Source organism: Chenopodium album, chromosome 8 (assembly GCF_948465745.1).
Source record: "Chenopodium album chromosome 8, dcCheAlbu1.1, whole genome shotgun sequence".
In the NCBI taxonomy this organism is placed as follows: domain Eukaryota; kingdom Viridiplantae; phylum Streptophyta; class Magnoliopsida; order Caryophyllales; family Amaranthaceae; genus Chenopodium; species Chenopodium album.
Genome location: NC_137841.1, coordinates 71,394,568 through 71,413,237, shown reverse-complemented (window position 1 = coordinate 71,413,237; position 18,670 = coordinate 71,394,568). Strand labels below are relative to the sequence as shown.

The following is an 18,670-nucleotide window of genomic DNA, read 5'->3' as shown; positions in this document are numbered from 1 at the left end:
TTTGAAGTTTCATAGTACTTGCTAACCTTTTGCTAGTTAACAAGTTTTATATCAAGCCGAGACTTCATCACTTCATATTTAGGCATTAGGCATTATATTATATACAAATTCTCATCGATTTCAAAAATACATATCATGTTATTTCAAGTTTAGTCATACTGATCTTACTAGTTTATTACGAAGTAACGTAGATTATAAAAGTTTAGTGTATTAATGAATTATTATTGTTTTACTATCACATTATTAGCTGCTTCTTATTCAATCAACTAATTGATGTGTCATAATCATGATTTGATGAGTTATTGTGACGTCGAAATTACAGTTTGATTTATAAGCGGTTCGGTTTGTAAGTGGTTTGGTTTATAAACGGTTCGGTGCAAATGGGTTGCAGTTTGTTAACGGTTCGGTGTAAACGGTTTTTACCTCGGTTCAAACGGTTTCGGGTTGGAAACAGTTTCGGGTTAGAAACGGTTCGGTTCTTTTTCGGTTCGGTTTGATTTCAGTTCGGTTTGTTGACGGGTTCGGTTCTTATACGGTTTGACATTATTCGGATCGGTTTGGTTTCGGGTTTACTTAAATACGGTTCGGGTCGGTTTTTTGTTTTACAAAATCGATTTTTAATCGGTTCGGTTCTCATTTGGGTCGGTCAGTTTCGGGCAGTTAAACGGTTTCGGTTTGAAATTTGACAGCACTACTTCTAACAATGACTCCATTTAAGGTGTGTTAAATCATGTGAGGCTCATTTTTCAAAAATATTGTGAAAAAATTATGTATTACAAGTACTTAACAAACGGCGAAGATATGTCATTTTTTTTTTTCTTTTGAAGAAAACAGGAAATATCTACGTTTGGTATCGCTTTGGTTTTTATTTTTTGGTTTTTTATTTTTCAAAATCATATAATATATATGTCATAGATATGTCATAATCATGATGATTTCTGACAATTTTTTTCTTATCTTCTAAAATCAAACAAGCTCTTACAAAGTGAAGAGAACAAGGTTAGCAATCCTAACAAATTAACTTTTGCAAGTGTTCCAGATAAGAGGTCGCTACATTACTATTCCATATAGCCCAATCCGATGGGCCAAGTTGTTTGGACCTTATAAATTGGGCCAATCTAATTTCAAGAATAATCCAATTAGGCCCACATTTAAAAATCCATTTGCTTATTTGGGCCGTTTTTGGCTTTTTGCATGCAATTAGTATTATGTGCATCATGGTGCACCTGCACCTAGAAATAGGTGCACCTTGCCCAATCCACACCCAACACAAGAAGCCCAAACGAAAGAAGCCCACGAAGTGTTTTTTATTTATTTTATTTATTTTTTTTAATAATAGTTCCTCCTCTCTCCAACTGTCAAATCTATTTAAGTTCAAAAAAAAATGTCATATCTAAAAACTTCTAAACACCAACCACAAACCACTGAACACCCTTTAAAAACTTCTGAACCCTTAAAAAAACCTTTGAACTCCAATCATAAACCAGTGAACACCCTACAAAAACCTAAACTTATGAACCCCAACCACAAACCACTAAACACCCTAGATGAACCTCTGAACCCCCTACAAAAACTTCTGAACCCCAACCACAAACCACTGAACACCCTTTAAAAACTTCTACACTTGAAGACACTGCTCAGAAAATGCCAAATGTTCAGATTTATAAATTATAAAGTAGAGAATGCCAAATATTTTAATAAAATTAAAAATACATAGATTTAAAACAAAAATAAGTTCATAAGTAATTTATCGTATGTTCAAAATTATAATAAAGATGTTCGAAATTCCAAAAATACATGTTATGTGTTTACAGAAAACGTATCATACGTTCATATTTTTAACTTAAAATGTTCAAAATACTTAAGTATAATCAAATACAGAACTGTTCATAACAAAATGCACAATTATCACTAAAAAAAATCAAAAGAATATAAAAGCTACATATTTCGAAACTCAAACCTAGCCATGGTGATTTAGATAATGAAATCTCATGAAAAATAATCTCACCATCGTCTTAACCACCTTCTATTTGACGACGACGCCATTTTTAGCTTCACTTCATTGTAAAACTCCATTAACAAAGCTTCAAATCGAAGGTTGAAGAAAACAAATTTTGAATTTAATCTATTGTAATGAAGAAATTCACTCTATGGTGATTAATAATGTGAAAGAATTCAATTAAAAGGATGCTGAACGAATTCAATAGAAAGAAAAATAAAAAGAGAGAAAAATAGAGGAGAGAGAAAATAAAAGAGAGAAAAATCAGAAATTAGGAAAAGTAGAGGAGGAAAGAGAATAAAGATAATATTTTAATTGGTGGTTCACATAGAACTATATGCACCATGGTGGATCTTATAATTTGCCTTTTTGCATGGTTCCATTCTTTCACAATCACTAAATCAGGGCAAAATGCCCAAGTGAAGGGGTTAAGCACTGGCTGTTAGCCTGTTACTTCTTTTTTTTTTTTTAGTTAGGGGACTTAGGGCTGTTACTGTACTAAAATTAACGGATATTTTTTATTATTTTTTTTTTTTTGGAAAGAAAATGATCTGAATAAATCATATCTCAGATAAACTTTACAAGAAGAAAAATTCAAGTTCAAAAGATCTATAATTGTGTTGTGTTAGTTAAACTGTAAAAGTCAATGTTATACATAAATAATACTTATTTTCAAAACAATTTTTTTATTAAAACTTAATAAGTCGAGCTCCTAACTTAAGTTTAAGGAGAAACAAAAAAAAAAAAAGTCAGATTAGTGATTGCAATTAAATTAGGACATCTCAAAAAGAATTATATTGCGACAACTATAATTTGAAATAAAGGTACGTGTACTCCGTATATAACAAATTTAATTAACATCCTACATCTTATTCATTTGTATTATTTATAAAGAACTTGCCCACAATCACATATTGAGTAACAATTGTAAATGTTTCAATTTTAGGTTAAATTACATGAGAAGTGAGAATAGAAATGAACTACTTAAATCAGTTAAGATAAGACATAACTTAAACAATGAAGTGAAAGAAGAAAAGGTGGGTTATTATTACTATATTAGATTAGATTTATTTTATTTTATTTTATTTTTGGTTTTTATTTAAAGGGCCACAAGGGCGGGGATGAGAATCAATCCCATGATCTCTTAAAATAGAAATCCCTCACTCTCCATATTAGATTTGATTATAAGTTAGTAAACAATACCTTTATTAATGCAAACCGCATTAGTAATTTTCTACACCATATTATCGTGTCCTTGTGGAAACAAAACCCTTAACGATTGGAATAGCTTGTAAGTTGGAACCTAACATGGTCACACCCTAGGTATTGACCTAATAATGGAACTCAATATCATGCAAGCAATAACATTCTCTTTTAAACAAACATCTCATAGGCAATTAATTTACGTGATTAAATTAATTAAAATCATGCATAGTAAATAAAATCAGTGACATAGCTTTCGAAGTTAAGAGTTTAAATCTATAATCATAGTTTATTATGTCGGTATTAGAGAAATCCCTTTCGAAGAAATCTATGAACAATCATACCTAACACATTTTTGCTAAGGATTCTAAGTATATGCTTTAAAATCAACAATTGACTAGACCTACCACACACGCACATCTTATTGCCAAGGGTAAAAGGACTAGAAAATGATGGTTAAAAGGCTAATCTATCAAAGACTAATTACATTTTATATATATAACCTATGATTTAGCTTAATTTTTGTCAAATTAAAGACAAATAACCTATGATTAGCATATCACTTTGTGAACGTAGCCCACAAGTTTTATTTTAATACAAAATTAGCAAATGTAATCAAACAATTAATCGTTGTCAAATTGCTCTTGATTATGTTGATGATGCAGCATTAGCTGTAATCCACAAGTTTAATTAGTATGATCAGTATGAGTATATTAAGTGAATGTCTCCTAGTTTTTGGTAAGCTTTTAAAAAGGTTATGTTGGAGATTTAGATTCGAGGTTTGTTTATATCTTGTACTTATGGTGTGATGGCTTTCTTTATGTTGCAAAAAATGAAAAGCAAGATGTTAATTTAAGTAGATATGCCCTATTTTACCTTTCTTTATACGTCGTATTTGGTATATTTTTATAAATTTCATAGGGGGTTTGCCTTAATATTGGTTATATACTCTACCATTTTAAGTGAAACGTAACTTAATTTTATTCAGCTATTAGTTGTTGATTGATTAGGACGAAGACCAATTTATTGGATGAAAATAAAAGTTTTTTTTCTTATATGTGGTAAAAGTTATTATGGGAAATTGAGGTGATGTGATAATTGACGATTGCCAATATAATGATACTTTGGGTGAAAAGGCAATACAAAAATATTCAAAACTACCTTGCAAGAATATATAGTAAACAATGAAGTGTAATAATCACATTTTACCCACCAAATTATTCATTATTCCATGTTAAAATCAAAAGTGGTACTCTTTAGTCTTGAAACAGTGAGAATAATAGTGCTATTATTCTATATGCTTGACCCTCATCAATAATGTTACATTTAAGAGTTGGAATTTGTTGGGTAGAAAGTATTATTGACTCACTTATTAGTTTGCCTTTTGTGGATAAACATAACTTTGGTTACAATGGAATAATATTGACATAAATTTAGTAGGGAAAAAGACATTTGAGGCTCCTCTTGAGTTCTTGGTTGTACTTCACTCCTTTTACATCACTAAACCCTTTATTTGTTTTTGCTAAAAACGACAAGAAAATCATAAAAAATGTGACATACTCCAGTGACATAAATCTTTACAGATCTATTATAAAGCGTTCTTATTATTTTTAAAAACGATAGGTTACTGCATATTAATACTCGTATTATATATTGGTTCAATTTATATATAACATCCATAAGACCTTAATTTGGTTGATAATTTGATATTTAAGTACTTAACCTCTTTTCAAATTTGAGGTTAAGCTACAAATTGGATCAACATGGTGGCAACCAAAGCCCAAATGAACTGTAGTTATTTCAAACATGATCTTAGCTGGGTTTATGGGCCATAAGCTTGTACCCTGTCAAGATCAGCAAAAGGAGCAGCCCAATATTTTAAAGAGACTGTATTATTCAGATCATGTGGTCTGAAATTCTGATTTTTTTTTTTTTTTTTTGACAAAGAAATTCTGAATTTTGATTCTCCTTTTACTTCACCAATAAAAAAAAACACACAAACTTTTTAATAAATTCGATGTACAATAAATATTGTAAATCCGTTATAAAACTGTTCTAAAATGGTCGAAAGTTATCTTTAAATGAATGAAAGTTACCTCTATATAAATAAAATTCACCCAAATATAAATAATTAGTAGACGCTTTTTTGATCAAGTTACACTATCTTAATAAGTAAAAATCAATGAAAGTAACCATACTAAGCTTACTCCATAGCCTATTTACATTAGATCACATCAGTTTTAAAGTTACCTAAAAAGATTAAAATTTATCTCCAACTGACTAAAAGTTACCCTAAACTGCTCAATTTACATTAATACTAGTATTATGGTAAATATACAAGGTACACAAATTTTTTTGCAAAAAATAACACTAACTTTCACTATTTAAAGAGCAAGACAAAAGAGTACCACTACTTTCCCTACTATTATGTCAACGAACAAGTACATCATATAGGACATATACTTCATTTGTTTCCTATTCATCTTAATAATTGAGATTTTTTTTTTTTTTTTTAACTTTATTTACACAAAATGAACTTGTGGTTCAAATAAATATTACGGAGTATGATTATTGCAAAAGGAAAAACATAGTTATACTAAACTTACTCCATTACCTATTTACATTATTGCAAAAGGAAAAATATTATGATTACGTGCTAGGACGTGTAAAACTCAAACTAAGAAACAAATGAAGTATAATTGTAAATGGGAAAATACAAGTTAATCTGCCAGATAAACGAATTTTTGTTATTCTGATGGCATTTTTGTAAATATATTGAAAAACCAGGGTAATTTATTCAGTATTTTTGGTGAGTTGTCCAATTACTGCTTACAACTTGCTTTACTGTTTGATGAGGAAATTACACATGTACCCCTCAACTAGTACATGAAAAGACACATATACCCCTCTACTGATACTTGAAAAGACAATTATACCCCCAGATAATTTGTTAATTTGGGAAATTGACTGGGCTTGCCTCATTGTAAATAGATGTAAAGTGTATTATATATTTGGTTAGTACTACGTTGCTGACATGAGGATTCAAACCCTAGGCAATACAAAAGAGTAAATTGCTTAAAACATGAACTTACGTAACACTATTTCCCATCGAAATAATTGGTAAAATTCATCATTAAAGAATAAATAAAATAAATTAAAAACGATAGAAGCTTGCATTCTCCAAGAGGAACTTTTGTTAAATTTAATCAAAGTAGTACGGGACAATATGAACCACTCCCAAATAAAAATAACTTAAATAAATAAATAATTAAAGATTATTCATAATAGTTGCTTATGCCATGTTCATGTATAGTAGAATAGCACTCCCTTTGTACTAAATTATTTGTCACTTAATAAAAGTACTAATGTGACGATGTTAATCTATCTCTAATTCCTTAAAAAATGCTAAAACATCATGAAGAATAAATAATTTATTCCATGTAATTATTCAACATATGGTGTATGGGGGAGTGTATCACATGTATATAATACGAAGTACTATCTAAATTCCAACCTTCGTTTGAATTTTGGTGCACAAAAGGGTTCATTTTCTGCAAAGAAATTTAAGAAATTTCAATTATTACTATTACTATTATTATTATTATTATTATTATTATTTTTTTTTTTTTTTTTTTTTTTTTTTTTTTTTTTTTGTAAGAAGATCGAATAGATCGTATACATCTTACACTAACAAGTCAGTCTAACTACACAAATTAGGTTCTAGGAATAATGAAGGAAGGGTAGTAAGAGAATTTAACTCCTAGGAAATATTGCAACAGATCAAATTCATAAGGTGAAACGCCTACCAAATACATTATTACAAGTACTTGTTAGTTAGTTGTTGATGAATCTAATGATTGTCAATCAAGAAGTATGCTAGATGATGGAAGCATACAACTATGTGGCAATGTACAATATAATGGAAGAAATAGGGTCATACAACTCAAACACGTTCACTAGTCACTATCCAAACAAAAAATATCATACATTTTAATAAGATGAATGTATACAAATTAAACAGACATTATCCCCAATTTCATAACAAGGTCATCCTTTGTTGTGTAAATATCTTTTTATAATTTTCTTCTCCTTTATTGTGTAGATATCATATAAAATTCATCTCCTATGCACACATGTGCTTTGAATGAATCTTTGATTTTCAATGAATGTGCATTCCATTACAATGCAAAAATATTGCTTATTATATAATTTGAAATCAAAATAATGTTATTACAAATGTCAATTAATGTAATTGATTAATGTATAGTTCACTCTTATTAGTTTAAGATATATACTATTCATCAATCAATTATCAATATAATGTAAAAAGAACTATAAGAGGTGTATGTACAAACATACGTAATACCCTAATATGATAATTAATTCTGTATGATTACACAGAATAGACAAATCTGTACGTATACATGCGCTATCTGATCTGATAACTTGTAGTGCAACATTAATTTGAATAATGATGTCCAAGATGTGAATCAAAAATGTAATCTAGATCATCTAACTTTACAAATGTCCAATCCATACACCCTTCACAAGAAGAGTGAAGAGAAAGACAAAAGGGAAACTCTAAGCTAGTTGCCCTATGATCCCAAATCTAATGCTTGCGTCCTTAAATTTAAGGTACAGTAGAAATGCTTGCAATGTGGAGTTAGTGTAGAATGTAGATTATAAAACGTGGGCCAATGATGTAAAATTAGAATAGAAATAAGAAATAATGAAGAGACATGAAAATAATAATCCTAATAAATACAAATATTATGGTGGTGTTTTTTTAATTTCTGTTGGATTAGAGACGTAATAGAGGGCCACAAATGTCATGATACCTATCGTTTTAGTCTTCTAAAGGTCTACGAGGAATCTTCCCTTGGATTTTAACTAATTCCATCTAGAAGCTAAGCCTTTTGCTTCTTGGTTATGATCCATCTCAAGTGATCTTCTATGTTATATAGATTATTCATAGCCTAATTGTTTATCTAATTTGCGCATCAGATCGGTTTTATGTATGTTAAATTAGCGTATTGAAAATTAATTTAACAAATTTCTATCTTATTTGTAAACTAATTATTTATTTAATTTACATATATAAGACAACCGACTTTATATATACTTAATTAACGTACTTCAGAATAGAATGACCACATAAAATGATAACAAATATGTTATCATGTTGTAGCACCAAAACTCAAAAGAGTTTACTAGAGGGGGATGGAGTTTCATGATAATTTGTTACTCCTACTTCAAAGTTTAAAGCATTATTATGAGTAATAATAATGTGCACCTATTGCTATTACTAATGCATAAAATAACATATGGTTTATTCTTAATTTATGTCAATAATCTTTGAGCATATGAGCAGTAGTTGAGCAATTAACTACGCCAAATTTATCTTAGTAAAATTCTAGCTACTAGGTAGTGAAATTACCTAACCTCATGTCAATGACTAATAAGGTCAATATGGACTCACGTCATTACTTTGCAAAATCAATGATTGTAATAATTGTGTTGCTTTTTATTGCTAACTGTAAGCAATTAGGCCTAGTTCTCTTCCCCTACAAAAATGGAGTAAATTTTTAGATTAAATTTAAAGTATAAAGCTTCTATTGGTAAATATTACGAGTAATTTTAATGAATACTCCATAATGAATATGATTAGTTTGACTAACATAAATTAGTAAAACAAGAATTGGAGTAAATAACATATATGTTCAATAAAAATCGACTTTAAGAACAAAATTCAAGTAAAAATTAGCTGCATATAACATGATCCTAAATTGTACAACTAGCTAGCTTTTGAGTTACAAACAAAACGTTATAGCCGGCCTTATATTTTCATAAAAAGATTAGATAACGAAATGATGCTTTTAAGTTGTTGCCTTATTGAAATAATTTATAATTATATTTATCAGAATTTGGACCAGGTTAAATAAAACTGCTACTTAAAAATTTACGATATCGCACTTACTTAAGGGTTAAATAATCAATTGTGGTTTATCTATTTATCTATCCATATTGGCTTATTAAGTTGCAATAGGTAATAATAAGGCACAAAGAGTAGGGCCTAATCTATTATTATCACTAATAATAGTAAGTCACTATGAATCTTAATGTACACTTGGTTGGCTCTAGATCTACCATAGATTTTGCCTTTTTTTTGTTTCTTATAATTCAAAAGGATTGGAGGAAGAATGGGTGCTTAACAACATATCATTTACATTTCTAAGGCTAGGCTCTTCGATTTTGTTGTTTAGTATGTACTTGGGTTAATTAATTTTTTAAGGGAAATTAAAAAATTGGTCCCAAGAAACCAAAAAGTGATTCACTTCTGTCATAGACTATCAATTCAAAGCATTTTCTCATTTCTTGTACTATACATGATATAATCTTTCTAACTTTATACTAGATTTTGTCTTTTAGAATCTTTCATTATATTATAATCCTATAAACTTCAATGTCATTACCTATTTATGGCATTATTATGTCCTTAATTAAATCACCTTAACCCAATTAAACAATGCACTACTTTCCCAAATTACAAATATTCGAGTGCCATGTGTCGATCCGATGACTCATATCGTCGACCACGTGTCCAAATGATGAGTCATAGACATCTTCCCTTTTATATCAATAAAGGAAGCCCCATTACCATATAAGGTATCCTAGAAACTTCTTTATGCCATATATAACAAATATTATTGGGGGATTATTATATTTTAATTACAAAGCATATAATTTAGGTTAATGAGATTAACAAATGTGAGGAAACCATTGGATAAGAAGCCGCTTTCGAAGGAAACACCAACAACCCACTTATCTTTTGCCCCCGGGTGAATCAAAATTATGTTTTACTGTTGAGTTAGCTGGCCCTAGCTTAGGATGAATAAGAATATTAGACATGTTAATCTAGAGATTATGGTTGCATAATTGCACTTATTTAGTACGGCATTAATTTGATCTCTAAACACTTTAGGCCCCATATGAAATGAAATTTTATGATCTTATATAATCTAATTTCATAGGATGATATTTCTTGTTGTAATTATTGATGAAATCCTTACATAAATTCTTTATTTTATAGTTTTACTTCATCTATAATAAAGTCATTTTCAAACAAAATATATCTAGACAAACAAAATAAAATCTTTTGTTTCAAAATTACAAATTTCAAAAAATAAAATGGTTGTTTCTACATACAACCCTAATGATAGGAGTATACTTCACATAGTCGTAGATTAGCCCGGTTCTATCACAATTTTTTCCCCAATTTTATAAGGAAAAAAAAATTAGATAAAGTTACATGAGCTATTCAAGTTTAATTTATAGCAAGTTTAGTTTGATCCATATAATTAAGTAGATAGGAATCAGACAAATAGAATACACCCTTATTCTTGAATATAATTTGGTATAAAGTAATTGAAGTTTCAATACCACATCCATTGCAAAGCCATAATATATAAGTGAGCATAAATTCTATCCTAAATTTGACATCATTAGAAATTTCTCATATACCCTTTCTTGAAATAAGATGATTATGAGAGTGAAGGACATATCAGATGGTTAGGCTTCTTTCTTGATTCTAGAGAATTTTGGACTCGATTTTCATTACCCGTTTTTATATAAAAGAATGAAAATGACAAAACTCTGATTAATGTTACAAGTACACTATATTTGTAAAAATGCAACTTTTGATCATCACGAGATGTTGAAACAACATAACACAACTATTAAATAATTTTGGATGGAGAATTATATTTTAAGTTATACTATGTGAATCTATATGTTGAGTAGGTAGAAGCTAAGTTTTATAAACAACCTCATCATTTTTGTTTCAAACCTCTTATGGTAAGGGCAAAGGGTTTCCATACTTAAAATATATAAAGGCTTCCCTTTCTAGAAAGTAATAGCTTTGTATCATCAATAATATAGAGAAAATGAGTCATATGTCCTACATGTTTTATAATAATAAAATAATGATGAAGTTTCTTAGTATTTTACTCAAATAATCAAAAAATTGATTTTGTCCAATATTAATCAATAAGATTGGTCCAGTTTTCGTACATTTGTCCCATCTTTTGGATTTTGGTGGCTCTAGTTCTGTTGGTTCAGGTTATACTTAGAGAATGTGGAAACAAAGTATAACTCAACTAAGTTAATTACTTTTAATGGTTCATTAATTATGGTAAAGCACATGTCCCCATGCTTTAATAATCTCCCACATAATATAATTATAAAGATTAATTTGTATTACAAATAATGATTCATCACACACGCAATCAATGAAATTATAAGGATTATCACCCAATCTATTTTTTAATTTTTAATTATATGTCATAATATTCGATATCAAGTGCGGTACGGTAGCATACAATTAGTACCCCCATTTGGCAAATGTTTATAGGTCAAACTTTGATTTTATCAATCAATGTAATTTACTAACGTTCTAAAAGTTTAAGACAAAAAAGGTGATAGAACCTTAATTTCTGACGGTAATTATTGGTACTTCCTCTTATTTGTTAAGGTAGTTTTAGTTTCTCAAGATTGTGATTTGTGTACTATATATGAAAATTTTCTTTAAGTCTATCTCTCATGAGGATTGCCAATTAAGTAATTAAGTTGATGATGAGTCATTCTCCTTTGGCGAGCCGTGAGATAAAAGTCAATTCAATATGATATACTCCATATATATACTCCGTATGTTGTACTCCGTAACATAGACAAGAGAAATTAATGATGATGAATAACAATTACTAACACATAGATTTATGCGTGCGATTCACTAATTAATCATCTGTGAGCTACGTCCTCAAGCAGTAGATCACGATGAAGCTTACTTGATATAAAATAGAATTGAATAGATAGATATAACATAGATTAAATTAATTACTTAAGGAGTTTGTATGTATATTATCTCCAAAACGAACAAAATAAAAAAACAATAGGCCTAATAAAATATTATAGCCCAAAATTACAATTCAAAGGCATATTCTAACAAAATATATGAGCATATAATCTTCAAATCAGTCTCATCTCATTATGGATAAGATACATGATACATACCCCATAACAAATTAGCAATATATCAAACAACTGCAACCTAATGACCTATGTAAACTTCAAATAATAACAAGCAAACAAGTTTTTTTTTTCCCTCTTTGTATAAGCTTTTATTGCATATTTTTATGAGTAATTTGTATATTATTTCATTAAATTTTACATTGGTTTGATTCTATATTTGTGAGTTTCTTTTCTTATGCTCAGACAAAGTAAGATATAAGCAACAATATTGTACTACCAACGCATCTCACCTTTTTTAAAGCTTGTAATCATCATACAAATATTATCATATCATTAAACCTCTTTTTTTTTTGGTCATATCAATTGAGTTTTTTTTTTTTTTTTTTTTTTTTTTAATTTTTAATTTTATATATCTAGCATAACTTTTGATTAAAAAAAATATTGTTAACTTTTAATGTAACATTAGAAACATACATTTTTTCGATCACTCATCTTTAATTATTTTTATTATTATGATTTAACTAATTAATGATCCGACAAACATATATAATACCACAAGTGGCATAAGAATTCAAAATCATTGTCTAAAATCACAGTCGAATAAAAAATTAACATATAATAACAGCAATGGATGAAGTGAGTACAACATAACAAGTATAATTTAATATAATAGTGTAAGGCTAAGTGGTCGATGAGGTCACCATATATTGAGTGCCATACAAGATTTTTATTTCTTTTCAAGGGTTGATATGACTAGCAAAGTGTGTATGTTATACAACTATATATATGTTGTAGTTTAGAAGCCTTAAAGAGTGTGTGTGTGAGTGCATGTCTCAAAGTTTGGCAGCAGAAAAAAATATAGTCAAAGTTCTAAAAATGGTAGGCAGTTTGATGGCAGCTTGGCCTGTTCAACAACAACAACAAGGTTGGAGGAAGGGACCTTGGACTCCTGAAGAAGATAAGCTTCTCATTGAATATGTCAATTTGCATGGTGAAGGTAGATGGAGCTCCGTCGCCCGTTGTGCAGGTAATAATTTTATCTAGTGCACATTCTCCATTGTGCACGTAGCAAAACACGAGTCTCCGCTTAGTATAACCTTATAGGTTCAGATGTCTGCAAAAACGAACCTTTACCTCTAACCACCACGAACCAACAGTTGACTGAAAGAGTTTGTGACTTATTTTAAACACGTTAATAAATCCATGTATTGAGATTTTCTCATGTTTGATTATTGATTTTAGTGAAATTTGGGGCTTGTACAGGATTGAATAGGAGTGGGAAGAGTTGCAGGCTAAGGTGGGTGAACTACCTAAGGCCAGGACTAAAGAGAGGTCAAATTACCCCTCAAGAAGAAGGCATCATTATTGAGTTACATTCTATTTGGGGTAACAAGTAAGATACTTTAAATTAATTTTACTTTCTATATATAATACGTAACAACTAATTTTCCAAGATAATAAAAATGATTCTAACACGTTTAGTTATAAAAGGATTATCACAAGAAGAAGAAAAACATGTACTCATTATCGATTTTTATTATTATTTGTATAGATGGTCGACGATTGCAAGATATTTACCAGGAAGAACGGACAATGAAATCAAGAATTATTGGCGAACTCATTTCAAGAAGAAGGAAAGATCTCGAAAAGCCTCTGAAAGACGAAAATCCGGCCAAAACCTAAAACCTAAGCCACTACTACGGCCACAACCCCAACCACAAGTCCAACAAGGAACCAAAAATGAACCAATGAACCAACAAGTTCCTCCATCTCAAGAAAATAGTCCAAATAACAATAATAATAAGCAAGAGGTTATGTTCATGATGAACAACCCAAACAACACCACCATAGAGGAGCCAAACTTGATGATGATTGCGGCGTCTTCTTGGATGGACACCACGTGTAACGATCAAGACGGTTCGTGGTGGGGGAGTCTATGGAACTTTGGTGAACAAATGCAACAAGCTGATACTTCTCAATACTGTAGTAAGATGGCACTATCACTACAAAACCAAGCTAGTACTAATAGTAGTACAACTAATAATATTATTATTAACACTAATAATAATAATAATGGATTCTCTTGGGAAGGGGATTTAAACAATATTTACAATGGAGGTTACATTTTTTAGAGAGCATAATCATGATAATAATATTAATCATATAGTTTAATTTCTTCATCTTAAACATTATTATTGGTGTTCTTGTAAGATAATACTTATTATTATTATTAGGCCAGCTAATGATGTGTAATCGTACATTATTATTAGTTTTTTTTTTTTTAGTTTAAATTTGGTTGTAATGCACGTATATGATGATCATTGGTTAACGTTTGATAATAAAGCAAAAGAGAAAGGTCTGCGCTGTATAATGCAAGTTATTCAGGCTTCACTTTTGACTTTGTACGACTGCTGCTGTAGAGCATGCAATTTTTAAATTGTTCGTATGTTGTTTGTAATATACTTCTTAATTCTTCAATCAGATCTTAATTGTATTATTATTCATTTTAATTTCTTATTTATTAGCCAGCTATTCGATCTTAATTTGCATGGTCTTGATTATTTAATCTTCAGTGTTATAATTATATATGTTACATGCATACACTTAAGTGTTGTTAGGATATTTTATAAATATTTCAATAAAAAGAGGTGTGACTATATTTATGTAACGTACTAGATCTTCTAACCTTACTGAATATATGAAAAGTATGTGTTATAACACTTCCGATCCTAGGGCTCAAGTAAGAACACAAAATTTTAAAAATCATGAAATCATCAAATATTCCATAATCTTTCCAAATTTCTTATAAATAAAGACAATGAAATCAAATATTCGATAAAGCAAGCAAATTATATGCTTGTACTTGAGATTGAACCCTACAAGTGTCCAATTAACCCTAATGGGGGATGGATCGGAGTAAGGAATAGGGTATCCCTCCAAGTGTGGAATGAAGAATCGAACCCCTATCTCGCTCAGAGATAAAAGTGATGAGCAACAATTATACTTATTGGACGAAGAACATTGCATCAACTTAAGAAGTAAACACATTAGTGCTGCTAATTAAAGTTGTAAATGAACACTAATTGGAAGAAGTGAACATATTAGTGCGCTCTATGGAATATAATAAAAAAGCTAGAATCTATTTTAAGACTAATTGTCATAGGATCCGTTTTAAACATACATAAAGTAAGAGAATAGTTACACTTCATCTACGTATGGAAATTTATATAAAATATATACACTTGTATGAAGATATAAGTAATGAATTGAGATAGGTTGTACTTTGTTTTACATGTATACCATAAAAAAGAGTGTTATCAATAACTTATTTATAATGAGAGTGATTGAGTGAATGATAACTCAAGTGATTAGAGCCCCCTTCCCGGTTTCAAGTGATCATATTCATATGAGTTTTAACATATTTTCTTACTTGTATACAAAAATTTAAGTGTTAATGTGTAATATATTCTTGAATTAATCTTAATATTGGGTAGATTTTTAGAATACAAATTTATCATTTTACTAAAACGTAATTGCATATATTTACAATATAATAAAACTTGAACATTGACAGGTTTATCAATCAAATTGTTTATCTCCATATATAGTTTGAGTTTTAAAGTTTGAATAAAAAAATGTCATAAGACAGTCTTTTTTAGGGACGAAAAGGAGTACTTGTTTATCTCCATATATATTTAGAACACAAAACTAACATTACATCAATGTCATAAAGAGATTTCATTCTATTCCAGATATATAATTAATGATAACTTATCGATAACACGTATGCAAGTCGATCATAATTAGTTTCATAGCTTTAATTCATTCTTAATACATATAGGTAGCCATGAAAAAAAGGTTGTAAAGTTCCCGATCGAAAGTGCATAATAGGAAAGCACATTATAATTGTGACGCCATTGAATATATGGATGAGAATTTTGCATGCGATGAAACTTCAAGAACAAAATGAATGGAAGAGTGCATCATCTTAATATAAAGTTGACAATATGCGTAGATTAGAATGCCAATAGATTTTATTTTTTTATTTTTTTTGAATAAATGCCAATAGATTATGGAACTATACTTAAAGCTAATTAATTAAGTAAGAATTAATCAACCAAAGAGGTATGGCAATGAAGGGGACCAATGTACAGATGTTAATAGTCTTTGTAATTCTTGCTTTTTGTGGAAATTGCTATTATTAGAATTAATTAGTGCTAATTAGATTGCTTTTTTGAAAGGTCATATACTGTTTTTAGTTTTACCTTGAAAAAGGTTCAGATGACCTCTTTATTTTATGTGAGTTTTTCAGTTTTTCTCACCCAAAAAAAAAAAAATGTTTTACCCTAAAACCGAAAGTGTATGTTAGTCGAATCATTAATTAGGACCTAGCTAGCTATTTTCTTCCCTTCTATAGCTAGGGTTAGGAAAGATTTATTAAGTAAAACTCATCATGTTATAGTTGACCAATAATATAAATATCTCAACTTTGATTTAGATTGAATCGTAATATGAAAAATATAAAATTAGCTAATCTTAATTATATATCAAGATTATATCTTAGTTCAAATTTTATGAGTGTATATCTTAGCTGAAATTTTATATATGAGAGTATAAAGTACACAAATTAGCTCAAATTTACGAGAGTACATATTCAAATTAGCTTAAATTTTTTTGAAATATATAAGTTAAGTTAAATCATATCGAGATGACATGATTTATTCAGAACCTAATCGAATCTAAACCTTAAAGACTCTCAATATACACAAAAAATGGCCCATGCAGGGGTCGAACCTGCGACCTTGGCGTTATTAGCACCACGCTCTAACCAACTGAGCTAATGGGCCGCTGTTGATAATATGCGCATTTATTAAATAATCATACAAAGTATCATTCTGTACTAAAATGAAGATAAAGTTGGATAATGAACAACCAAAATAAAATCTGCTATCATATTAGCCATTGAAGAGAGAGAGAGAAAAAAAAAATGGAAAATATCACAGCAAGTGAAATTGCAGGTTTAGGGGTTGGTGCTTTCCTCCTTTGTGCCACTATTGCTGCCCCTAAAGTTGATGCCTTCATCTCCTCTTCCCAAAGAAGGTACACTTTCTAAATAATTTACTATACGATATGTGTATTTTTTTCCTGTTCCGTCTAGAATTAATAGTCGCGCTGATAGTGTAATTTAAACTTGACTTCACGGGTCGTTTATATTGTTCTTTTTTTTTTTTATTTGCAGTTCATTGAAGATGTGCAAGAGATGTGGGGATGTAAAGCTGATACCTTGCAAAAAATGTAAAGGGTCCGGATTAGTTAAACCGGGTGGATTATTTGGACTGAGTAATCCAATGGGTGATTTAGTTTCGGGTCGATTCGAATCCAATCAGAGTTCAATACCATGTGTTAATTGTGGAGCTAAGGGTCATTTTCATTGCCCTCAATGTTACCAAGCTTCTACTAAATCACAATAAGATTATTATTTGATATTAATGTAAATTATGGAGTATGATAGTTTATAATGATACAAAAGTTTGTACCTTGTTTTGAATTAGAACTTAGAAGATTTTCTATGATATATGTACTATGTATGTTGGTTTATTTCTATGTGTAAGATTTTTTTGATTAATGGTTAATCCAATAAAAGAGATTAATATATGTTTTGGTGCCAACAAATAAGTATTTTTTACATAAAGCATGGAAATTTATACATGAGATGTTTTGATGTAATTTTTATCAAACAAAATTGAGATTTTTTATTTTAATCAACTAGATATTTCAGCTTTTAAGCATATTCTAAATCATTTGCAATTGCTATTGAGGTTTTAGCATAATAGTTAGATAAATTACTAAGATCCTACATTTTGTATAGTAATTGCAAACTATTTTGAAGGACAAATTTCGCAAATTTATAACTTGGCTTAAGTTCTTCGACAAACAAAACATTACTACTTGTATTAGAAAACGTAAAGTACAAAATTATACTCAGTCCGAAGTAAATGGCTTTAGAGATTTCTGCGAGTAAAAATAAGGGCCCATTGTGGCATCCTATCTAAATTGAACGATCATGCAGGCCCATACTCCTTGGGCCATATTCAGTCCAATTAAGAAATTTTTTTTTTTTTTTTTTTTTTTTTTTTTTTTTTTTTTTTTTTTTATCAATGTGGGTCATTTTTATTTTTTTTCCTTTTTATCTTTTTTTTTTTTTAATACTATCTCCATTTTATATTTTTTTTGTAACTTTGAAATATTTTATAAGTCATAAATAATACCCAAATATTACAAAATATATGAAGTGGAGGTAATAAAAAAAATTCCAACTAAAAGTTATTACCTCGTATCATTTTTTGTATTTTTGAGGGGATATTACTCCGTATCATAATTAATCGTATACCCTCTATCATCTATTATTGGTTAAATCAATTTTTTGTTCAATTTTAACCA

General features: G+C 29.3%; 1 protein-coding gene and 1 non-coding gene across 2 annotated transcripts; one reads left to right on the top strand and one right to left on the bottom strand.

Annotated features, from left to right (window-relative positions):
* Positions 1-17,002: 17,002 nt before the first annotated feature.
* On the bottom strand, positions 17,003-17,076 carry TRNAI-AAU (transfer RNA isoleucine (anticodon AAU)). The gene has a single exon. It is a non-coding gene; the product is annotated as a tRNA-Ile (tRNA).
* A 140-nt stretch (positions 17,077-17,216) lies between these two features.
* Positions 17,217-17,700, top strand: LOC145555465 (uncharacterized). The gene is made up of 2 exons (XM_081617202.1): positions 17,217-17,329; positions 17,469-17,700. Exons 1-2 carry the CDS (start codon positions 17,217-17,219, stop codon positions 17,698-17,700), a joined length of 345 nt encoding a protein of 114 aa, XP_081473328.1.
* The last annotated feature ends 970 nt before the right edge of the window (positions 17,701-18,670 follow it).

What these genes read in the sequence shown, in the direction of transcription:
- LOC145555465 (XM_081617202.1), top strand. Translation starts at nt 17,217, where the DNA reads ATGGAAAATATCACAGCAAGTGAAATTGCAGGTTTAGGGGTTGGTGCT. An exon ending in ATCTCCTCTTCCCAAAGAAG is followed by an intron (nt 17,330 to 17,468) that starts GTACACTTTCTA and finishes TTTTATTTGCAG; the next exon opens with TTCATTGAAGATGTGCAAGA.